Source organism: Rhinoderma darwinii, chromosome 8 (genome assembly GCF_050947455.1).
Source record: "Rhinoderma darwinii isolate aRhiDar2 chromosome 8, aRhiDar2.hap1, whole genome shotgun sequence".
Classification (NCBI taxonomy): domain Eukaryota; kingdom Metazoa; phylum Chordata; class Amphibia; order Anura; family Rhinodermatidae; genus Rhinoderma; species Rhinoderma darwinii.
Window position 1 is genome coordinate 44,330,000 of NC_134694.1, and position 24,933 is coordinate 44,354,932.

Below are 24,933 nucleotides of genomic sequence, written 5' to 3' on the forward strand. Positions count from 1 at the left end.
TTTTGCGCTAAAATGACATATTATTGGAAAAAATATATATTTTTTTCATTCCCAGCCCAATTCAAATAAGTTATGTAAAGAAACTATGGGGTCTAAATGGTCACATTACCCATAAATGAATTCCTTGAGGGGTGTAGTTTCCAAAATGGGGTCACTTCTGGTGGGGTTCCATTGCTTTGATACCTCTGGGGTTCTGCAAATGTGACATGGCACCCGAAAACCAAACCAGCAAAATCTGCACTCCAAAGAACACACAGCGCTCCTTCCCTTCTGAGGCCTACCATGAGCCCAAACGGAAGTTTATCACCACAAATGGGGTATTGCTGCACTCAGGAGAAATAGGGCAACAAAATGGTGTATTTTGTTCCCTGTGAAAATAAGAAATTTAAAAAAAAAATTACATCATATTGGAAAAAATGTCATTTTTTTTAATGTCACAGCCCAATTGAAATAGGTGCTGTGAAAAAACTGTGCAGTCAAAATGGTAACAACAACCATAAATGAATTCCTTGAGGGGTGTAGTTTCCAAAATGGGGTCACTATTGGGGGATTCCTACTGTTTTGGCACCTCAACACCTCTTCAAACCTGGCACTCTGCCTAAAATATATTCTAATAAAAAAGAGGACTCAAAATGCACTAGGTGCTTCTTTGCTTCTGGGGCTTGTGTTTTATTCCACGAGCGCAGTAGAGCCACATGTGTGACATTTCTAAAAACTGCAGAATCTGGACAATACATATTTAGTAGTATTTCTCTGGTAAAACCTTCTGTGTTACAGAAAAAAAATGAATAAAATTTAAATTCAGCAAGAAAAATGAAATTTGCAAATTTCACCTCCACTTTGCTTTAATTCCTGTGAAATGCCTGAAGGGTTAAAAAACTTTCTAAATGCTGTTTTGAATACTTTGAGGGGTCTAGTTTTTAAAATGGGGTGTTTTTATCAGGGTTTCTAATAAATAGGCCCCTCAAAGCCACTTCAGAACTGAAGAGGTACCTTAAAAAAAAGGCTTTTGAAATTTTCTTAAAAATATGAGAAATTGCTGTTTATGTTCTAAGTCTTGTAACGTCGAAGAAAAATAAAAGAATGTTGAAAAACGACGCCAATCCAAAGTAGACATATGGGAAATGTGAACTAGTAACTATTTGGGGTGGTATAACCGTCTGTTTTACAAGCAGATGCATTTAAATTCTGAAAAATTCTATTTTTTCAACATTTTTCTCTAAATTTTGCAATTTTTCACCAATAAACACTGAATATATCGATCAAATTTTACCACGAACATGAAGCCCAATGTGTCACGAGAAAACAATCTCAGAATCGCTTGGCTAGGTTTAAGCATTCCGACGTTATTACCACATAAAGTGAAATATGTCAGATTTGAAAAATGGGCTCTGAGCCTTAAGGCCAAAACTAGTACATGGGTACTGATGTGGCCATGTATTGTTGTCAATACAAGGACATCTCTCTTGTCCTTGTACTTGACGCACAATATGTTGCTGCTAGAATGTGCCCTGCTCTCACCCCTTCTGAGTGTTTGCCCAAGCAGTGTTTTAGGGAGGCCTCTATGATTTTTTCTAGCAGTGCCGCATGCCGCAGTCCTTCTGGAAGCGAGGCACTTGAAGAGTGGGACGCTTGTATAAAAGTTATCCAGGTAGAGGTGATAACCCTGGTCCAGCAGTGGGTGCACTAAATCCCACACAATTTTTGCGTTAATTCCCAGTAAGGGGGGGCATTCTGGGGGCTGAATACTGCTGTCCTTCCCTTCATATATCCTGAATTTATATGTATACCCTGATGCACTCTCGCACAGCTTATACAACTTCACACCATACCTTGCCCTCTTACTTGGCAGGTACTGGCGGAATTGAAGCCTCCCTTTAAAATGTACCAGGGACTCATCAATGGAAATACACTTCTCGGGGGTGTATGCTTGGGCAAAACGGGCACTGATATGGTCTAATAAGGGTCTCCGTTTATATAAACGGTCAAAACAGTAGTCATCTCCGGGTGGGCACTGCTCATTATCGGCATAATGTAGGAAGCGAAGTATTGCCTCATAACGCATCCTGGACATGGCCATACGGTACATCGGGGTGTGGTACAAGATGTCCGTGCTCCAGTAGGTCCTAATGGATGGCTTTTTCAGAAGCCCCATGTTCAAGAGCAGTCCCCAGAACTTGCCCAACTCTGCTGCGTCTACAGGAGTTCACCTCTGGGATTGGGCATAAAATTAGTTGGGGTTCTTGGTGATATACTGTTGGGCATATAAATTAGTCTGGGAGACCATTAGCTCTATAAAGTCATCAGTGAAGAAGAACTTGAAAAAGTCCATCTCACTGAACCCTGCCGTGTTAAATTTGATCCTTGGGCTGCCCGTGTACTCAGGGATTTGGGGTTCATAATGGTCTGGTGTGGGCGTCCAAATGGGGTCACTTCGCTCAGGGGTATGACTTGTTGTGGGGTCACTTCTCTCAGGGATTTCTACTATGGTGGTGATCCTGGGGCGTCTCCTAGGGGGTCCCTCCTCTTCATCGCTGGATGAGGAGGTGGACAAATAAAATAGTGTATCACCATCCGACGAGTCTGTTGCATACGCCTCTTCAGCAGTAAATGTCCGTTGGGACATGCTTGTTGTGCTAAGACAAAATTTATATACAGCAAAAAAATAAATCCCTATCTGGGAGCAATAGGATAGCACAACTAGCACAAATGCGTGTTTTGTTTTTAGAGAGCAAGTGGACTTCCCTGACACTAAAGCTAACTAGGGCGAGGGTTCCTAACACTAAACCTAACTAAATTTTATGTGGACTTCCCTAACGCTAAACCTAACTACGGCGACAATTCCCTGACACTAAACCTATCTAGATTATTCCAAGCTTCCCTGACACTAAACCTAACTACGGTTACGGGTCCCTGACGCTAAACCTATCTAGAATATTCCGAGCTTCCCTGACGCTAAACTTAACTACGGTGATGGATCCATAACGCTAAGCCTATCTACGGTGACCGTTTCCTGCCGCTAAATTCCCTGACACTATACCTAACTACGCTTTTTGACGATTCCCTGACACTAACCCGAATACTAAACTAACCAGTTAAATTGTCAAAATTGGCTAAACTAACTATTTTTTTTTGTTTCTTTTTTTCTTTTTATATTTTTTTTTTGTTTTATATGTTTTATATAGAAAAAAAATGAAAAAAAAATCCCCAGGGACCAAGAAATGTGGTCCTGAAGACTGAAAAGTGGTCAGTGATAGATCACTGACCAAAAAACTTGGGTAGAACTCAAAGAGGAAGGGAACAGGAGTGGGTAGTGGATGGGGTGGTGGGAAGCAAAAAAAATGTTGTTTTAGAAACTTTTTCACTTTTTTAACTTCTTTTCTCTTCTGACTCTCTGCTCACAACCGCTCTCAATGCCTCGCTAACTCCAACAGGGCGTTCAGGGCGGTTGCAGCAGGATGTGAGGTCAGAGAGAGGAAGTGAAGAGAATGATAGCTGCTATTGGCTAGTTACTCACTGACTAGCCAATAGCGGCGATTGGCGAGGCGGGACCATAGTAAATGGTCCCTGCCCATTATGCTGTGATAGCCTGCTGTCCGAAACAGCAGCTATCACAGCTCATGAACGCGCCGAGCGCGCGCACCGCTGTGCTCAATGAGACCGATCGCTGACATTGGCTAGTTACTCACTGACTAGCCAATAGCGGCGATCGGCGAGGCGGGACCATAGTAAATGGTCCCGGCACATTATGCTGTGATAGCCTGCTGTCAGAAACAGCAGCTATCACAGCTCTGGAATGCCGGGCTCGAGCACTGCTGTGCTGAATGAGACCGAGCGCTGCTATTGGCTAGTTACTCACTGACTAGCGAATAGCGGCGATCGGAGAGGCGGGACCATAGTAAATGGTCCCGGCCCATTATGCCGTGATAGCCTGCTGTCAGAAACAGCAGCTATCACAGCGCATGAACGCGCCGGGCGCGCGCACCGCTGTTCTAACTGCAGGACGTACTATTAGGTCATGGAGCGCGAACGATACAGCTGCCATGACCTAATAGTACGTCCAGGAGCGGGAAGGGGTTAAGGAACGCCTCCCTGGTCTTAACATTACAAGCATTCCTTATTCCCTTTGACTGCTTCGGATTCATTCTGTTATAAAAATGAGGCTTTGTGGACTGCTGGAACTTAACCCCTTGAGTACCCAGCTCATTTTGGCCTTGAGGACCAGACCCATTTTTTCAAATCTGACATGTATCACTTTATGTGGTAATAACTCTGGAATGCTTTTACCTATCCAATTGATTCTGAGACTGTTTTCTTGTGACATATTGTACTTTAGGTTAGTGCAAAAATTTGGTCGATAAATTCATTGCTTATTTGTGAAAAACACCAACATTTAGAGAAAATATGAAGAAATTTTGATTTTTCCAATTTTAAATGTATCTGCTTGTAAAACAGATAGTAATACCGCACAAAATAGTTACTAATTCACATTTCCCATATGTCTACTTTATGTTTGCATCGTTTTTTGAACATCCTTTTATTTTTCTAGGACATTACAAGGCTTAGAACTTTAGCAGCAATTTCTCATATTTTTAAGAAAATTTCAAAAAGCTATTTTTTCAGGGACGAGTTCAGTTCTGAAGTGGTTTTGAGTGCCCTATATGTTAGAAACCCCCATAAAACACCCCATTTTGAAAACTGCACCCCTCAAAGTATCCAAAACAGCATTCAGAAAGTGTTTCAACCCTTTAGGCGTTTTACAGGAATTGAAGGAAAGTAGAGCTGAAATTTTCAAATTTAATTTTTTTTTTTACAAAATTCATATGTAATACATTTTCTTCTGTACCACAGAAGGTTTTACCTGAGAAACGCAACTCAATATTTATTGCCCAGATTCTGCAGTTTTTAGAAATATCCCACATGTGGCCCTAGTGCGGTGATGGACTGAAACACCGGCCTCAGAAGCAAAGGAGCACCTCTTGGATTTTGGGGCCTCCTTTTTTCAGAATATATTTTAGGCACCATGTCAGGTTTGAAGAGGTCTTGTGGTGCCAAAACAGTGGAAACCCCCAAAAGTGACCCCCATTTTTTAAGCTACACCCCTCAGGGAATTTATCTAGGGGTATAGTTAGCATTTTGACCCCACAGGTATTTTGCTATATTTTCTGGAGTTAGTCTGTGAAAATTAAAATCTACTTTTTTTCTGGAAAAACGTAAAAATTTCAAATTTTTGCAAGAAATAAAGGAAAGAAAGCACCCCAACATTTGTAAAGCAATTTCTCGCGATTACGGAAATACCCCATATGTGGTAATAAACTGCTGTCTGGACCCACAGCAGGGCTCAGAAGGGAAGGACCCCCATTTGGATTTTGGAGCTCTGATTTTACTGGAATGGTTTTCAGTGCCGTGTCACGTTTGCAACGCCCTGGAGGGACCTAAACAGTGGAATCCCCCCAAAAGTGACCCCATTTTGGAAACTATACCCCTCAAGGAGTTTTTCTAGTGGTATAGTTAGCATTTTGACCCCACAGGTTTTTTGCTGAATTTATTGGAATTAGTCTGTGAAGATGAAGAGACTTTTTTTGGGAAAAAACACAGAATTTTCTAATTTTTATAAGGAATAAAGGAGAAAAAGCACCTCAACATTTGTAAAGCAATTTCTCCTAATTACGGTAATACCCCATATGTGGTTGTAAACGGCTATTTGGACATACGGCAAGGGTCTAAACGGAAAAAGTGCAATTTCGTTTTTGGAGTGGAGATTTTACAAAATTTGTTTTTGACGCCATGTTGCATTGCGCTGAGGTACCAGTAGAGTGAAAACTCCCGAGAAGTGACCCCATTTAGGAAACTACACCCCTCAAGGAATTCATCTAGAAGTGTAGTGAGCATTTTGACCCCCAAAGGTTTTGCAGAAATTATTGCACAGTGGATATTGCAGATTGAAAATTGACATTTTCCACATATATGCTATTTCAGTGCCCAATGCGTTTGGCCCAGCTTGTACCACTGGAGACATACGCCCCATAAATTGTTAAGCGGTTCTCCAGAGTACGGTAATACCCCATATGTGGTCATACACTGCTGTTTGGGCACACTGCCAGGCCCAGAAGGAGCGCCATTTGGCTTTCGGAGCGCAGATTTTGCTTGGTAGTAGTTTTGTTTAGTGTTTTACTGGTGTTTCAGTTTATAATGTGGGGGCATATGTAAGCTGGGCGGAGTGTATCAGGGTATATGTAAGCTGGGCGGAGTACATCAGGGTATATGTAAGCTGTGCAGAGTACATCAGGGTATATGTAAGCTGGGCGGAGTACATCAGGGTATATGTAAGCTTGGCGGAGTACATCAGGGATTATATAAGCTGGGCGGAGTACATCAGGATATATGTAAGCTGGGCGGAGTACATCAGTGTATATGTAAGCTGGGCGGAGTTCATCAGGGTATATGTTTGCTGGGCGGAGTGTATCAGGGTATATGTAAACTGTGCGGAGTACATCAGGGTATATGTAAGCTATGTGGAGTACATCAGGGTATATGTAAGCTGGGCGGAGTGCAACAGGTCATAATAGATGATGTAATAATGGGGAGAATGAATAATAAAATTAATTATCCCTGGTAGTGATGTACGCTTTGAACCAATCCTTCATGCACAGGCTGGATTATTGGGTGCAGGAGTCACACTTCTAAAGGGTGTCTGTGGTGTTGTACAAAACACCCGCACTCCAGTATGGCCTAATCTTTGACTTCTTCACTAGCCCCATATGTAGCACAGACCCCAAAATGTCACCGTTTCCGCTGCATTTACAGGGTCTACCAGTGGGGGCTGCAAATGATGACGTGGGGTTTTAGGTGAAGAACTGCTGCACATAAAAATTAGTCTGGGCCGTCGTTTTGCATTATTGCGTTCCAAGAGTCATAACTTTTTATTTTTCCGTGGACGAGCTGTGTGAGTGCTTGATTTTCATGGGACGAGCTGTAGTATTTATTAGTATCATTTTGGGGTACATGCGATAATTTGATCAGTTTTTATTCCATTTTTTCTGAGGTGAGGAGACCAAATACCAGAAATTCTTTCACTATTTTTTTTATAATTTTTTCTCTGTGCAGTATAAACAACATGTTTACTTTATTCTGCGGTTTGATACGATTATGGCAATACCAAATTTATATAGTTTTTATGTTTTACTACTTTTACACAATAAAAACACTTTTTTCTAAATAAAATGTTTGTGTCACCATGTTCTGAGAGCCATAACTTTTTATTTTTTTGTCGACGGAGCTTTGTGAGGGCTTGTTTTTTGCGTGACACACTGTAGTTTTTATTGGTACCATGTTTGGCTACGCGCGACTTTTTGATCACTTTTTATTCAATTTTTTTGGAAACAACGTGACCAAAAAAGGAAATTCTGCCACTGTTTTTTATGGTATTTTTTTTACGGTGTTCACCGTGCGGGATAAATAATATATTTTTTTAGGTCAGGCCAATACGAACGCGGCAATACCTGTTATGTCTAGTTTTTGTCTTTTTTTCATTTTTTTTCTAATTATAAAGGGCTTGATCAGGGAAACAAGGCGATTATTGTTTTTATTACGTAAAACTTTTATTTATTTATTTATCTAAAACTTTTTTTTTACTTTTTTTCACTTTTTATTTTACAAATACTAGGGGACTGGAAGATCTGATCTTCTGATCCCCTGTACAATACACTGCACTACTTCTGTATGTACTTGTGTAGTGCAGTGTATTGTAACTGTCACTTTACAACTGACAGTTGAGCCTATTACGTCCTGCCTTGGGCTGGACCTAATAGGCTCCCGTACCTGGCAACCAGGAAGCCGTTTCTAGGCTACCTGGTTGCCATTGCAACCATCAGAACCCCACGATTTTTCACGGGGGGAGGGCAATGGGGTGCAGAGGGAGCCCCCTCCCTCTGTATCAATCACTTAAATGCCGCTGTCGCTATTGACAGCGGCATTTAAGGGGTTAAACTACTCGCTGTAGTTGCAGTGGGATGTCGGCTCTATATTACAGCCGACATCCGATGAAGATGGAGCGAGCACAGCTCCTGTGCCCGCTTCATCCTCAGGGCGTTACTATACGCCCATTTTTGGGAAGGGGTTAATAAAAATAGTGTTTTGTTTTTTTACACCGCTTTCTCTGATCTCCTCACGGATCTCACAGAAATGAGGAGATCAGAGAAAGTGACAGGAGCTTTCTCCTGCAGACGACGTCACAGACGGCTGTGATTGGTCAGTCTTCAGAGACTGACCAATCACAGCAATCGCCGGCATTGGGGACTGCTAATTGGTCCCCAGGCCGGTAGCAGAGACAGTTAGCTGTCAATGACAGCTGCCGCCGCTGTTATGTCACTATGCGATGTACTATTACGGCGAAGGTACGCAAGGGGTTAACATTACACACTGTAACTGTTTTTGTTTTTTTTGTTATTTTTTGGCTCATTTTCCATAAGTTCTGTGATCTGCAGAACACAATCAAAGATTAAATTAAAAAAAAAAAAATGTAATAAAAAGTCGCATCTACTCCAAAATGGTACCAATAAAAACTACAAGTCTTCCCGCAAAAAAAAAAGCCCTCATACAACCGCATCGGCGAAAAAATAAAAACGTTACGGCTCTTCAAATATCGAGACACAAAAACAAATAATTTTGAAAAAAAAGCGTTTTTACTGTGTAAAAGTAGTAGAACATACAAAAACTATACAAATTTGGTATCGTTGCGATCGTAACAACCCGTTGAATAAAATTATTGTTATTTATCTCACACGGTAAACGGCGTAGATTTAAGACGTGATAAAGATTGGCGAAATTTCAAGGTTTTTTCTATTCCCCCCCCCCCCAAAAAAAAGTTAATAAAAGTTAATCAATAAATATGTCCCCCAAAATGGTGCTATTAAAAAATACAACTTGTCCCGCAAAAAACAAGACCTCATACAGCTATGTCGACGCAAAAATAAAAAGGTTATAGCTCTCGGAATGCGACGATGGAAAAACGTATAAAATGGCTTGGTCATTAAGGTTTAAAATAGGCTGGTCATTAAGGGGTTAATACTGACTATGCCTTTTTCTCACCTTCACTCTATGCAAAAACTTTTTAAACTTAGAAGAGAACATTCAGAAGGGCTACAAATAGCCCCTTCAGAGCATTCTTTACTACAGGAAAATTTAATCACTTTCTGTGCCTCACTTTTTGAAGTTACTCACTGTATTGTAGAAGCTCTGTCCTCCTCTGGTACTTGTGAAAACACTCCTAGCACGCACCTCTGGGTAAAGTTGTGATAGGGGAGATTGATGTGGACCAAAATCAGAATTAACATGGAAAACCCATTGGATGTGAAAATTAATGTTGATTATGATTTTTTGATCAACCTCTGCGTCCACATTGAAAACACTGCCTGAACTTATACTAGATACATGCCTCTAGAGCTCGGTTATTCACGGATTTCTGTGCTACCATAGGGTTCAGTGCAATATAAATAACTTTTTAATTTTGATAGACATGAAGTATTGGTTATATTGTTATTTACACATCTCATTAAAGTGATGCAATAATGTTTTTTGATGACTTTCTTTCACTATTCCGTGTATTATACCTTCTAGATGTACAGATGTACCTGCCTACCAAGTTGTTTCAGGCTACACAGCCCTCCTTTGATCTGTTGAATGCTACACTCCAAAAGCAGCAAACAAGCAAGGTAACAATCACTTAAGATAATGGTAAATGTCCCAAAAAATTTGTTCCTTGCGTTAATTTCCATGTAAAGATTTTCCTTAATTAATACTATATTTAACACGTTGGCCTTTAAAATGTACCTCCAGTAACAAGTCTTTTTAGGTGGGTGCCTATGAGCTGGTGCCTCTATTCATTGCTTGATTGATGGGCTCCTTGCCATTCTAATGTTAACCGTACTCTCGTTTGCTTTAATGGACTGTAGAGCATCTTGCTCTTCAATCTAGTCATCATGGGGGTCTTAAGTCACGGACCTTCACTGATTAAAGCTTTGGACATCTGTCAGATCCAAAAATGGAGGTAGACTTTAAATATATGTGATTAGCAGTTTCTAGCTGTGACTTGCTTTTTATGATCCTTAAAGGTGTTGCCTCAAAAATGTATATCTTTTAACTAGATTTGAATCTCTTATCCCTCTTATGCTGTTTGTTGTGGTGTACATGTTTTTAAAGCGTTTTTTTTTGTTTTAAGATTCCGGCCATGCCTGCAGAGATGCATCTTCCTCAGGATACGTCAGGGCAGACAGATTTTGCTTCACTGGTGGATGTCTTGCGGGATACTAAAAGTGTCCAGGAGCAAGCAAACCTCTTATATATCTTATATGCCATAAAGTGAGTTTATGTATACACTCACAATTTCAATGCCTTAAAGAACACTTTGGATGCTTCTTTAAATTGTCATTTTGGTTTACTTTTAATCTCGACAGAGGATTAGACTGGGACACAAAGATATATGGACAGCCTGGTGTGACTGTAAAGGATCTTCTAATAGAACTGTATGGGAAAGTCGGAGGAACACGGCATTGGGCATTGATACGGTTTATTTCAGGCATTCTGAAGAAGAAAGTAGAAGCTCTGGATGAGGTATGTGTGGAATAACCCTGAAAGCGTTTTTGGCCGCTTTCTTTTTAAATAATAATATATACCATTTATAAACCATGCAGATAACAGGGCGACTGTAGTCAAATGTTTTAACCAACATGCTCTCATACTTCAACTCTCGCTTCTGTTTACATGCTGCATGTCGACTGCCCAGCCTACCCTATGGATGACACGTCGTCGTGCAAGTGTTTAAACCGAGTTAGAAGTAGTAATTCATCATAAAGTTAAATATATTGAAGTTTATTATTTTAACAATTAAGGTAAAACCCTATGTGTCTGCACCAAACAGGTGTACCTGTTAATATAAATTTTTATCCTAAAAATTGTCTAAAACTCTTTATGTAGCACAACTGTGGAACGCTGACTATTTTGTGTTTTTTGTTAGTATACATCTTAATTTTTTCTTCTGGGAAAAAAAAGTAGGTGCCAGCTTACCTAGCAGGTTTTCCTGATATTTAATGTTTCTTGCTTGTTCCTTTCCAATTACCTTTTTTTTTTTCCCACATACTTTTTAGCAATGTTGAGGTCAGTATTGGCTTTTGAGCCGCCTTATCAATTTAACCCTCCTGCCAGCCGAGGTAGCCAGATTGTACAGCAGTAAAGGGAGCTGTCCAACAGCTCTTCTGATCAGCTGATTCATGACTGCACCAGGTGACAGAGAGAGAGCCATTGGGGAGCCAGAAACTGCTCCCCTCTGATCGCCTTGTCAGCCTCATCTACCATTTTTTGTTTATAACACTGGATTATTCCTGGCAATGCTTTTCTTTAGTGAGTAGTTTGTTAGATGCCACATGGTCTTGAATGATGACCTTAAATGCATAATTATTAAAGGGTATGCTGAAGAACGAACACAAAAATGAGTCGCTATTCGGCAGTACATCTCTCTGTGTACTTCTGACATGACGCAAATGCATAGGGACGCACGATTGTAGTAACAATTGTTCGTCCCCGTACTAAACTGTCATTGCAAATGTATTGTCGATCAATGCCCATTTTAAGGTGGTAAACACGGGTGAGTGTCTGCCCGTGTAAAACCACCTTAATACATGACTGCAGGACTAGGCCTGTTAGGGATCTGCCAGGTACTACATCTAGGTATACTCCTGGGATTAATCAATCCACACCTGAGGCCAGACCTGTTCGACTGACACCATCTCCCACCAACCAGGGTGGCAGGCTCAGGAGTGGGAGAGCCTATCGCGGCCTGGTCAGTCGGAGTTAGCTCCGCCCCCTGCCCTTTATTACCTGCCGTGTTCTCCTCCTCAGTGCTTGTAATTCTTCTGGATTCCTGGCCCCACTGCTGCTTGCTCCAGCCTGCTTCTGCCGTGCTTCTGCCTTGCTGCAGTTCTGCTTAACCTGCTTTGCTTTGCCTCTGGCTTGCTTCCTCCTCCGTGCTCACTTGGGTATACTCCACTTCATCCTGGTCCGGACTACTCATTCACCGCTCCGTTTCCTCGCGGCGTTCCGTGGGCGACTGCCCCTTCCCTTGCGTGTTCCCTGTTTGTTCTCCCGTGCACTTAGACAGCGTAGGGACCGCCGCCTAGTTGTACCCTGTCGCCTAGGGCGGGTCGTTGCAAGTAGGCAGGGACAGGGCGGTGGGTAGATTAGGGTTCACTTTCCCTTCACCTCCTTCCTGCCATTACAAGGCCTCTTTCACATCTGCGTTGGGGTGCCGTTCTGACATTCCGTCAGAGCTTTCCATCAGAACGGGACCCTGAACAGACATAAATTGACACAAACTGAAACCAGAGGTAGTTTTTCCGGAAGCAATAGTGTAGTCTACTATGCCATTGCTTCCAGCAAAACGACGGGTACGGTGCACAACAGAGACAAACGGAAACCATGCTCACCGGATCAGTCACCATTGAAATCAATGGTGATGGAAACGGAAACCTCTGGTTTCCGTTGTCTGTTCAGGGTCCCGTTCTGACAGAAAGCTCAGACGGAACGTCAGAACGGGACTCCAACGCAGATGTGAACAAGGCCTTAGTATATAATCACTGAGCAGTATCAGCTACTTAGTGAACATAGGTTCTTAAAAGAGCTGCATATGCTGAACAGTTGGTGATATTTTCTTTCTTTGCACAGTTTCATTTTGGATGCAAAGGAAAAACAAATATTGCACAGGTGCACACACCCTTTAACTCCTTCCTGACAATTTTTCGTAAGTATACGTCAAAGAAAGCCAGTGCTTCCCGCAAAATGTCGTATACTTCTGACAAACTGGAAAACAGTTATAGTGAAAAAATAAGAACGTTTTGAAGTAAAGATGGCAGTTAGTGACGGACAATAAGGATTTTTTTTTTTTTAACTGAAGTGCTTTGACAAAAAAATGTTCATGTTTTTTACAGCTTTAGGGTTAATTTGCTTGTTAGTGTCAGGTAGTCTGGAATTTTTTACAGTTTTGTATTGGACGCTCTAAGTTTATTTCTCCTAAATTTTTATCTTATTCTCCTATTTCTTCTCTTTTTATTTTTTTCCCTATAAATTTCATATACACGTGTAAAAGCACAACACACACAACCACCTCTATAAAAATAAATTGACTATTACACGTGTTGAAGTAGTACATACCCCACTAATAAAAATGTCCCAATCATCCCAAAGGGTCTATTCAGCTGAGGAGGCTTATGCCATCCTGGCTTCTGACACTGAATCGGCCAGCGAGGGAGAAGAGGAAATTGCCCCATTCCTCTTGACCTTCTCCTCCTCATCATCCTCATCCAGTGATGAGGAACCCCCACATAGACAGCTCAGGAATTCGTTTTTTTTCCTGAGGATTTTGTTAATTTAATGGTGGCCCAGACAAATTTATACGCTCAGCAATTTTTAGCTCAAAACACCATGTCATCATTTACTAGGTGAACCCCTATAGAGGCCGTGGAAATGTTTACATTTTGGGGCCATTTGCTACATATGGGCCTATTAAAAAGACAGAGATTAGGCAATACTGGAGTACGGACGTTTTTTACCGCACCCCATTTTACCGCATGCAAATGACCCGGACACATTTTGAAATAATTCTGATATTTTTGCATTCTAATGATAATGCACAGTGCCCACCCCGTAATAACCCCACATATGACCGCCTACTCAAAATCATGCCAGTCATTGATAATTTCTGCACCAAATTTCAAGAAGCTTATGCCCCCGAAAAGAACATTGCAATAGACGAGTCCCTTGTACATTTTAAGGGGAGACTAAAATTCCGCCAATACCTGCTAAGCAAGAGGGCGAGGTATGGAATTAAAATGTTTATGAAGGAAAGCACTCCAGGATAGAACCTCTGCAATGCCCCCTTGTCCTGGGAGTTAGTGGGAAAACAGTGTGGGATTTGTTGCACCCACTGCTGGACCAGGGTTACCACCTTTACGTGGATAACTTCTATACCAGCATCCCACTATTTAACTGCCTCGCCACCAGAAATACTTCAGCATGCGGCACCGTGAGCAAAAAGCAGAAAGGCGTCTCTAAAACTCTGATTGAGCAACCAATAAGAAAGGGAGAAAGCAGGGCACTACACAGCGAGGACATGTTGCTGGTCAAGTATAAGGACAAGAGGGATGTCCTTTTTGTTGACCACAATACACGGTAACGGCAGCAACCCTATCCGAAGTAGCACTACAATGACCCCTAAGCCAGATTGCATCCTGGGCTACAATAAGTACATGGGAGGGGTTGATCTCTCTGATCAAGTACTAAAGCCATACAGTGCCATGCGGAAAACAAAGTTGTGGTGCAAAAAGCTGGCCGTGCACATGGCACAGATGGCATTGTATAACACTTAAGTTCTATACCAATGTGCAGGCCGGAAAGGGACATTCCTTAATTTTCAAGAGGTGTTTATTAAGGCCCTTGTATTTGGGAACCAGGAAAGGGGGGGGGGCAGTACTTCTAGAAGCGAAAGCGATTGTCCATGTATTGTACCAGGACAACACTTTCCCAGTGAAATCCCCTCCACTGGTAAGAAAGGAAGGACTTAAAAAAGGTGCAAAAGTGTTTTACAAAAGGGGGAGAAGAAAAGACCCCATTTATCAGTGCGAAACCTGTCCCGACGAACCTGGCATGTGTATAAAGGAGTGCTACAACGTTTATTACACATCCACGGATTTTTAATTTTGTCATTTATTTAACCCCTAAATTTCCTTGAGCAGCGTAGTTTCCCAAATGGGGTAAATTTTGGGGGGTTTGCAATGTTTTGTCCCCTCAGGGGCTTTGCAAATGTGACATGGCCTCTGCAAACCATTCCTGCTAAATTAGATCTCCAAAAGCCTAATGGCGCTCTTTCCCTTCTCAGCCTTGCCGTGTGTCCAAACAGCTATTTATGGCCACATATGGGGTACTGTTTTACTCCGGAGAAATTGGTTTACAAATGTTGTTGTGCTTTTTTTTTTTTTTTTGTCCTTGTGGAAATGGAAAAAAAAAATAGTTAAACCTACATTTTATTTAAAAATAAATAAATAGATTTTCATTTTCACGGCCTACTTCCAATAATTTCTGAAAAAAACCTGTGGAGTCAAAATGCACACTATACCCCTAAATAAATTCCTTGAGGGATGTAGTTTCCAAAATGGGTTAACTTTTTGGGGATTTCCACTGTTTTGGCACCACAAGACCTATTGGAACCTGACATGGTGCCTAAAATATATTCTAATAATAAAGAGGCCCCAAAATCCACTATGTAGTCCTTTTGCTTCTGAGGCCTGTGCTTCAGTCCATATGCAAACTAGGGCCTCATGTGGGATATTCTCTAAAACTGCAGAATCTGGGCAATACATATTAAGCTGCATTTCTCTGGTAAAACCTTCTGTGGTACAAAAAAAAAAAGGATTAAAAATGAATTTCTGCCCAAAAAAATGACATTTGTAAATCTCACCACTACTTTGCTTTTACATAGTTACATAGTTTGTACGGTTGAAAAAAGACACATGTCCATCAAGTTCAACCAAGGGATGGGAAAGGGGGAAGTAAAAAATTTCTACACATAGGAGCTACTATTTTTTTGTTCTAGGAAATTATCTAACCCTTTTTTAAAGCCATCTACTGTCCCTGCTGTGACCAGCTCCTGCGGTAGGCTATTCCATAGATTCACAGTTCTCACAGTAAAGAAGGCTTGTCCCTTCTGCAGATTGAACCTTTTTTTCTCCAGACGGAGGGAGTGCCCCCTTGTTTTTTGAGGGGGTTTTACATGGAACAGGATTTCACCATATTTTTTGTATGTGCCATTCATATCTTTCTATAAGTTAATCATGTCCCCCCTTAGTCATCTTTTTTCAAGGCTAAATAAGGTTTAGTTCTTTTAATCTTTCCTCATAACTTCGATTCCCCATGGGCCATATTAGCTTCGTTGCTCTTCTTTGTATTTTTTCCAACTCCAGGGCATCCTTTCTATAAACTGGAGCCCAGAACTGAACTGCACATTCTAGATGAGGCCTCACTAATGCTTTGTAAAGTGGTAATGTTATATCGCTGTCCCACGAGTTCTTGCCTCTTTTAATACACGACAATATCTTGCTGGCCCTTGAAGCAGCTGATTGACATTGCATGCTGTTATTTAGTTTATGATTTACAAGTACACCCAGATCCTACTCAACAAGTGACTCCCCCAGTGTAGCGCCCCCTAGGACATATGATGCATGCAGGTTGTTCGTACCCAGGTGCATAACTTCACATTTATCTACATTAAACTTCATTTGCCAAGTGGACGCCCAAAAGCTCAGTTTGTTTAAATCCGCTTGCAATTCACAAACCTCTTCCTTAGACTCAACTATATTACATAGCTAGGTGTCATCTGCAAAAAATAGAAATAGTGCTATTAATCCCATCCTCTATATCATTAATAAATAAGTTGAATAATAGTGGTCCCAGCACTGAACCTTGTGGTACACCACTTTTAACCGGGGACCATTCAGAGTAGGAATCATTGACCACAACTCTGGATACGGTCCTTGAGCCAATTCTCAATCCAATTACAAACGATACTTTCTAAAACTATAGTCCTTAATTTACCCATTAGACGTCTGTGGGACAGTGTCAAATGCCTTTGCAAAGTCCAAAAACACTATATCCACAGTGTCTAGGCTTCTGCTTACCACTTCATAAAAACAAATCAGGTTGGTTTGACAGCTTCTGTCCTTAGTAATTCCTACGAAATATTTAAAGGGTTAAGAAACTTTCTAAATTCTGTTTTGAATATTTTGAGGTTTGGAGTTTTTTTAAATGGGGTGATTTTTTGGATGTTTCTAATATTTAAGGCCCTCAAAGCCACTTCACAACTGCAGGGGCGTAGCTAGGGGGTGCAGGCGGGGCATGTACCCCGGGCGCAGCTTAGAGGGGGGCGCCAGCACCACCTCCTCCTGCACTATAATTGTACCTGTGTCTATAGGACACAGGCACAATTAGAAGCAATGAATGACCGGGCACGTTCCGTGCCCGGCTATTCAGTGCTTTTGCATCAGTGAAGCGACTGGTACCTTTTGTACCAGTGAAGCTTCCGTCGATGAAAGGCGCTGACTGACAGGGAAAGTCATCCTGCCCAGCCAATCATCGCCTTTCATAGATGCTGCGTTCAACCACCAGGAGACCTGCACAGTAGAGAGCAGGTCTCCATGGCTGCCGGACGGCGTGGGAGCGGGATTAAGGTGAGTTTAAATATATTTTATTTTTTTAATTGTAATGAAAGTGTGGCTGTATCTACAAGGGGGACTTTATCTACGGGGGGGCCTTTATCTACACGGGAGTGGCCTTTATCTACACGGGAGGGGCCTTTATCTACACGGGAGGGGCCTTTATCTACACGGGAGGGGCCTTTATCTACACGGGAGGGGCCTTTATCTACACGGGAGGGGCCTTTATCTACACGGGAGGGGCCTTTATCTACACGGGAGGGGCCTTTATCTACACGGGAGGGGCCTTTATCTACACGGGGGTGTCTATCTACAGGGGGGCTATATACTGGGGTGGGCTATCTATGGAGCACCATATACAGGGGTGGGCTATAGCTACAGGGGGGGCTATATAGTATATAGCCCACCCCTGTAGATATAGCCCACCCCTGGATATAGCCCACCCCTGGATATAGCCCACCCCTGGATATAGCCCACCCCTGTAGATATAGCCCACCCCTGTATATAGTATCCCACAAATAGCTCCCCCTATAGTGCTCCACAGAAAGCGCCCCCCTGTACATATAGTCCGCCCCTGTATATAGTGTTCCACAGATAGCCCACCCCTGTATACAGGGGTTGGCTATCTGTGTAGCACTATATACAGGGGTGGACGATCTAGTGGAGCACTATATACAGGGGTGGACTATATGTGCAGGGGGGCTATATACAGGGGTAGGCTATATGTGGAGCACTATATACAGGGGTGGACTGTATGTGGAGCACTATATACAGGGGTGGAGCACTATATACAGGGGGGCTACATACAGGGGTGGGCTATATCTACAGGGGGGCTAATACAGGGGTGGGCTATCTGTAGAGCACTATATACAGGGGTGGGCTATATACAGGGTTGGGCTATACGTGGAGCACTATATACAGGGGTGGGCTATATACAGGGTTGGGCTATACATGGAGCACTATATACAGGGCTGGGCTATATCTACAGGGGGCTATATACAGGGGTGGGGAATCTGTAGAGCACTATAGGGGGAGTTATTTGTGGGACACTATATACAGGGGTGGGCTGTATGGCTACACTATCTACAGGGGGCTCTATGGCAGGCACTATCTACAAAGGGCACAGTGTGTGTGTGTGGGACACGGTTGTATGGTGCTATTATATTTGGGGGCGTAGTGTGTGGTATAATGATAACTTTATATTTATTTATAGGTGCAGAAATGTTGGAAAAGTGAGAAGCTGAAGACATGTGAGTGGCAAACTGCAGAAATGGGCTGTGACCGGGAGAAGTTATCAGAGGTCTGGACCGGATGGAGAAAAAGAACTAGAAACTGAAACGTCACCGATGAGTCACATAATGTAAATGTTTATTCTGCCTCTAATCAGCACTGTAGTTACTGTATAATCTGCAGTGAGATGATGGGTGGTGTGATTATGATATGATTTATTTTTTGTGAAACAGCAACTCCCAGCATATCCTTACCATTGTTCGGGCCATGCTGGGAGCTGTAGTTTTACGCCGTACACACCTATACGGCAAGGGTTGCACTAAATTGAGCTGTATTTGTGCTGGTGCTATATTTATGTACTGAGCTTGGTTCTGGTGTTGTGTATAGAACCCTATTGCTTGTAAAATGTACAAATGTTTTTATGCTCATGTTACATGAAAAGAAATGACACGTCGATTGGTAGAGAAAACAAACACGGTGAGGAGATGTCGGGAAAGAGGTTGGGGGGGCGCTAAACTGAATCTTTGCCCCGGGTGCTGGAGAACCTAGCTACGCTTCTGACAACTGAACTGGCTCCTATAAAAATAGTCTTTTGAAATTTTCTTGAAAATTTGAGAAATTGCTGCTAAAGTCCTAAGCCTTGTAACATCCTAGAAAAATAAAAGAATGTTCAAAAAACGATGCCAATCTAAAGTATACATATGGGGGATGTTAATTAGTGACTATTTTGTGTGGTATAAATGCCTGTCTTACAAGCAGATGCATTTAAATTGAGAAAAATGCTAATTTCTGAAATTTTTTGATAAATTTTGCTGTTTTTCACAAATGAATTCTGAGTGTATTGAGCAAATTTTGCCAGTAACAAAGTCCAACGTGTCACGAGAAAACCATCTCAGAATCACTTGGATAGGTAAAAGCATTCTGAAGTTATTACCACATAAAGTGAAACATGTCAGATTTAAAAATAAGGCTCTGTCAGGAAGGTCAAAAGTGGCTGCAGCAGGAAGGGGTTAATGTACACACTATGTGCCTACCCTTACTAATGAATACAAGCACATTTCATTTAAATTACTATGCCTATCAATTTTTTTGATTCTGTATAATTCCTTGGTTCCAAATTTTAGTTAAATTTGTTAGATCACCCCAGTTTTTCTTATTTCTTTTAATATTGTTTTGTCTTCCGTAGGCCTGCACAGACCTTCTGTCTCATCAGAAACAGCTCACAGTGGGGCTCCCACCTGAACCTCGAGAAAAGACCATTACTGCGTAAGTTTTGTGGGGGGGGGGGGTTTAGCCTGCCATTTTAATTTTTTTATTTGAGATTTTTAAATTATTCCAATGTTCTGAAGAAGTCACCTGATAATATTGAATGGTAGTCACGTGAATTGCCATTATGCAAAAACTTTTGAAACACCTCCTAGCAAGCATGACAAAACTGCAATACTTTACTGTGTGAAAAGACTGGAAGTGTTAATGGTTGAACAGACTAGTCATTGATAGCAAAGGGATATGATTAGTTCAAAAATAAATTTTAGTTTTTGGCAGTATAACCAATATATTTTGTTACCCAGAGTTAAGGGTATGAAGTATGTCATTATCTTTTAACCCCTTACACGTGAAGCGGGGGGATGTGATGTTTGGAGCGGGCTCACGCTGAGCCTGCTCTATACACTGCAGCTGTGTATTACAGCTGATAAGCTGCTCTAACGTCCAGGAAGAGCGATCGCCCTGTTCCTGACCATTTTAATTGTTTAGTTAAATGCCGCGATCAATAGCGACTGCGGCATTTAAACCGTTAAAAGGAGGGGTGTGACTTCCAGTTCTGGCCCCGGCATGTGAGGATACGCAAATGGATCGCTCCTTTCCCCACTCCATATATCTGTCTGACAGACGTTAGAGAGAGCTGCTGAGGTAGTCTTAGGAGTATACTAGCTATTTACGCTTAATTGGGGATGTGTATGTGCAAAACCAGGACTCAAACAAAGCTGGGCCGTGCAATCGAACAGCTTAACATGGCGGATGACTCTTTCCCGCCAGGAGACTCCCCAGAGACTGAGAAGCCTGAACTGACACAAGCTGCTATACCCGGTAAGCCTGACTGCCATATAGACTATAAAAAGATTGCAATTACTGTAGCGGCGCTCATATTGCTAGATTTACAGGAATCGTTATCCAACACTGTTGTTGCTTCACTTTCCAAACTGCATGAAACTTTTGCGCAGCATGAGGAACGGTTGGAAATCATAGACACCTCATTGCAGCATGTGCACACGGATTTGGATGACTTACGTTCCCTAGTCCAGGACACTCAACGTGAAAATAAAAGGCTATGGGATCGCATTGAAGACCTAGAAAATAGGTCGAGACAAAATAATCTGTGCATTATAGGTCTCCCTGAACAAGTACCATCCAAAGATCTAGCCTATCTCTGTGAGATTGATTTACTTGCTGCTCTAGGCATTCAACACTCTTGCAAAGTGGATATATCTCATAGAATTGGACCAGACCTCCACCCAGCTAGAAGCGATCAACGTGGTCGCTCTCTCCCTCAGCAAGATGGACCTCGGCAGGTTATAGTCAAGTACCTTTATTTATTCGGATAAAATGCAAATATTTAAAGCCTTTATGAATAAAAATGGCGGTCTGGACTTCAAAGGCCACTGCATACTGATCTTTGGAGACTTTTCTGCTGAGGTCACCAAGAAACGCTGGGCTTTCTCACAGATTTGCTCAGAATTATACAGGAAGTAAGTGACATTTTCACTGTTATACCCGGCGACATTACAGATCTTCCACAAAGACGGCACTTATGCCTTATATCATTCTCCAGAGGATGCTTCTGCAATTTTCCTGCCTCCAGAAGATAGTGATGCCCCATACTCTAGGGCTGAAAACAACGGGAATTCGCCTTCACCAGCTACAACACTAATTACTGAGCCCTTGGAACAATGCTGCCGAAAATCGCCTAAGTCTTCTACTTGATGGTCTATAGTAAGACTTGATGTTCGCAGATTGCTGTAATCTCCTTGAGGTCCATCATACGTATACATATAGTTCTTCTGATGTGGACTTCTTATGTTTCAGTATCCTTTAAAAGCTGTTTATACATTATTTACTGTGTGTTGCACAGACCGACTATGACTGATGTTTTGAAGCTGCTGTTTCTACACTCCACAAGTATTTTGGATGGTTTGGAATGACACCTGAAAGATTTTGAAGGCTGGCATCTGTTCTACCTTTTTGTTTCAAATTTGTCTAGTTTCAATGAGCGTTGCCGTGCGGTGGCTATGGTATTTAAATCTCGATATCCTTTCCTTTTTGGCAGTAGAAACATGCCATCTGATGTGTGTTTCTTCGGAAATTCTAAATTTACTTGGATCTAGATGTTACAATCACACTGTTATTATTTTATGCTCTGATATTGCTGATTGTACGATTCTTCGTGAGGCTCAGGGGGAGTGGAAGGATGTGGATTGGTAGGATTCAAACTTGCTGTGGGGTTTGCAGGGTTCTCGTATGCCGGAATTAAGAGAAGCCCACTGGCATATTAGCATGATGGCCTGTCGTGAGGAATGTGAATCATCCTGTTCACCTTGTATTTTGTTTGGTTTTGCAGGGTTCAGGAATTGTTTGTTTGGGATTTGGGAAATCCAGATGAGCTTTCAGTTAACTAAAACTCTACATTATTATGATAATCACGTCATGGAATGTTAAGGTTCTTAGATCACCCCATAAACGCATGATGGTACTGCGACATTTAAAATGTCTTAAGACCGACATTGCGCTTTTGCAGGAAACTCACCTAGTGTAAGAAGACTTCATTTGTTTACAAAAAACTATGGGTGAGGCAACTATATGGCTCTGGAGCCAAGGACTTGAAGGCAGGAGTGCTCATCTTGTTGCATAAAAATCTTCCCTATACAGTAACTAAAACAGAAACTGACGCAGAAAGTGGAGGGATTAAGCAGACAACTTAAGCATCATATATATAATCGGGGAGGACTTCACTGTCCATATATGGACATTGAAGTCAGGGACTTCTCCTGGAGCGGTCCCCCACAGGGGGGGTGCCATCTATGTGGGGTGGCTATGTACAAGGGGGCTGTGTGGCATTACCTCCAGGGGGGCTGTGTGGCACTACCTACAGGGGGGTTTGTGTGGCACTACCTACAGCGGGCAGTGTGTGGCATTATCTATAGAGAGTAGTGCGTGGCATTAACTTTTTTTTTAAATCAAATTGTTTTTATTGACAGTTTTCAAAGTATACAAACATTCAGTACATAAGACAACAACCACCACCCCTGCCCCCACCCACATGCAAAGAGTACTATGCACAACAAAAATCCACCTGAGCATAACAGGTCTCCCAACCCTACTCCTCCTGCACACAGACCCCCTGCTAAATCCACAACAAATAATAACGAAATTATTGTAGAAGTCCATGACTTATAGTGTTTATAAGAGCGGTAGATGGCCACCCCGGCGACCAACTAATTGATCCATTGATCTTCACACTTTCTGGGAGTACTGCGCTTGAGCTATATCCCCCTCTCCAGCAGAATAATACCATTCATACGATTAAGCAACTCCCTGTGTGTCGGCGCAAAGGAATCCAACCAACCCATAGCTATCAGCTTATGAGCCTGATACAATATCTTTTGAATTGCCAGTTTTTGTAAAACAGGAACCTCAAGATCAACTACATACCTCAGAACACCCACTAGCGCAGCACGCGGCACCTGGAGAAGTCTGTGGCATTATCTACAGAGGGAAGTGTGTGGCAGAAAATGTACAAATGAAATTAATCAGTTTTTAAAACGGACAGGGGGAAAAATAAATGCAAAAGCGGTCAAAATTGGCCGCTAAAAACAGAAACACGGCCCGGAACGGGAACAAAACGGCCGCGAAAAACGGACCAAAATGGCCAACACTTGGACCCTGTCATGTGAATAGAGCCTTACATGGGACTGCAGGTTACCTCTACATTATCTGTTCTCAGAGTTATCACTGTGTTATCTGTGGTGTTACATAGGACTGCAGGTAACATCTACTACATTATACTTTTACCCTGGGTGAATAATCTATTATTCAGCAAACTCTTCCGCTTTTTTCTTAGGTTTCAAATTTTGGTAGTTAGGTTTTAAATTACACTTATTTTTTTATAATACTTTTTACAAATACTTATCATCATCCCTTTTTCTAGCAAACCTGTGTAATGTGTTTTCCATACTAGTATATAATAATTATGGTCCTAACATAAGTCAACAACCTTTTTATAATGAGGTTCATAAGATTACGGGAGCGGATCAAAATAAAATTGTGGGTGGAGACTTTATTTTTTTTATGTATTACACCCTGGAGAGGATAGAACTCACTACTGTGATTCGAGATTTGCCTCTATCTACAAAAGGTACAGTTTTAAGTAATTTTCTCTTAGATACAGGCCTCTCAGATCCATGGTGGCTTCTCAATCCCGATGGAAGAGAATATTCCCATTATTCTTATGCCCATCAATCTTGCTACAGAACTGATTATACACTGGTCTCAGTCTTTCTTACCACGTGTTCAATATTGTATCATTGAGCCCATGGTTATATCTGATCACATCCATGTGATATTGGAAATCCATTACACTATCCCACAGGGCACGGATTATCTTTGGCACTTCCCTTCTAATCTCACTTCACATGAGGGCTTCCAGAACCTGTTACATGGATGGTGGCAGGACTACGAGATTACTAATGGATGGACATTGATAATCCCCAATTATATTGGGACACTGCTATGGCAGTTTTGAGAGTCAATCTGATGGCGTATGTTTCTAACCTTAGGAAAACTATCCAACAGAAAGTTCAGGGTTCCAGCCAAGATCTTAGACAGTCTTACACACAATTTCAATCTTCCCCCTACATCACTTAATAAAAAACTCTGGCAAAAAGCCAAACCGGATTATGAAGTGTGGATGGACAGAGGCGAAAACACTTCTAATTTGGTAACAAATCCGACAGATTGTTGGCTAGATTAGTAAAAACATGGTCTCATAATTATATAGCTGAGCTGAAAGATTCCAGGGGACAAGTCCACGTTCAGCCACAACACATAAACGCTATACTTCGAGAATTTGATTCCACAATTTATGCCAAACCCCAACCTAACGATTCACAGATGAACTTTTCATTTGATCCTCTACAGCTCCCAACGCTCACAGATGAGGAAAATACCATTTTAAACTCCCCAATATCACTAGATGAAAGTAAACACGTAATACAGCACCTTAAAACCCAGAAGGCCGGATGGATACACGGGAGAATTTTTCAAAATACTTAAAGATCAAGTTTCCTCGTGTTTACTCAACCTTTATAACAGCTACATGACCAGGCAATCCATCCCGGATTCCTCCAACACTACATACATTAAAGTCCTTCCAATACAGTGTAAGGACCCTGAA

The 24,933-nt window shown here is 41.8% G+C and overlaps 1 protein-coding gene across 2 annotated transcripts in view; it reads left to right on the forward strand.

Moving 5' to 3' along the window:
• PHKA1 (phosphorylase kinase regulatory subunit alpha 1) overlaps positions 1-24,933 on the forward strand; it is a 453,374-nt gene that overhangs the window by 212,657 nt on the left and 215,784 nt on the right. For both annotated transcript variants that reach the window (XM_075835632.1, XM_075835633.1), the window contains exons 20-23: positions 9,619-9,713; positions 10,220-10,359; positions 10,455-10,611; positions 19,672-19,751. In XM_075835632.1, the coding sequence (XP_075691747.1) occupies positions 9,619-9,713; positions 10,220-10,359; positions 10,455-10,611; positions 19,672-19,751 (472 nt within the window). The remainder of the gene's footprint in view (positions 1-9,618; positions 9,714-10,219; positions 10,360-10,454; positions 10,612-19,671; positions 19,752-24,933) is intronic.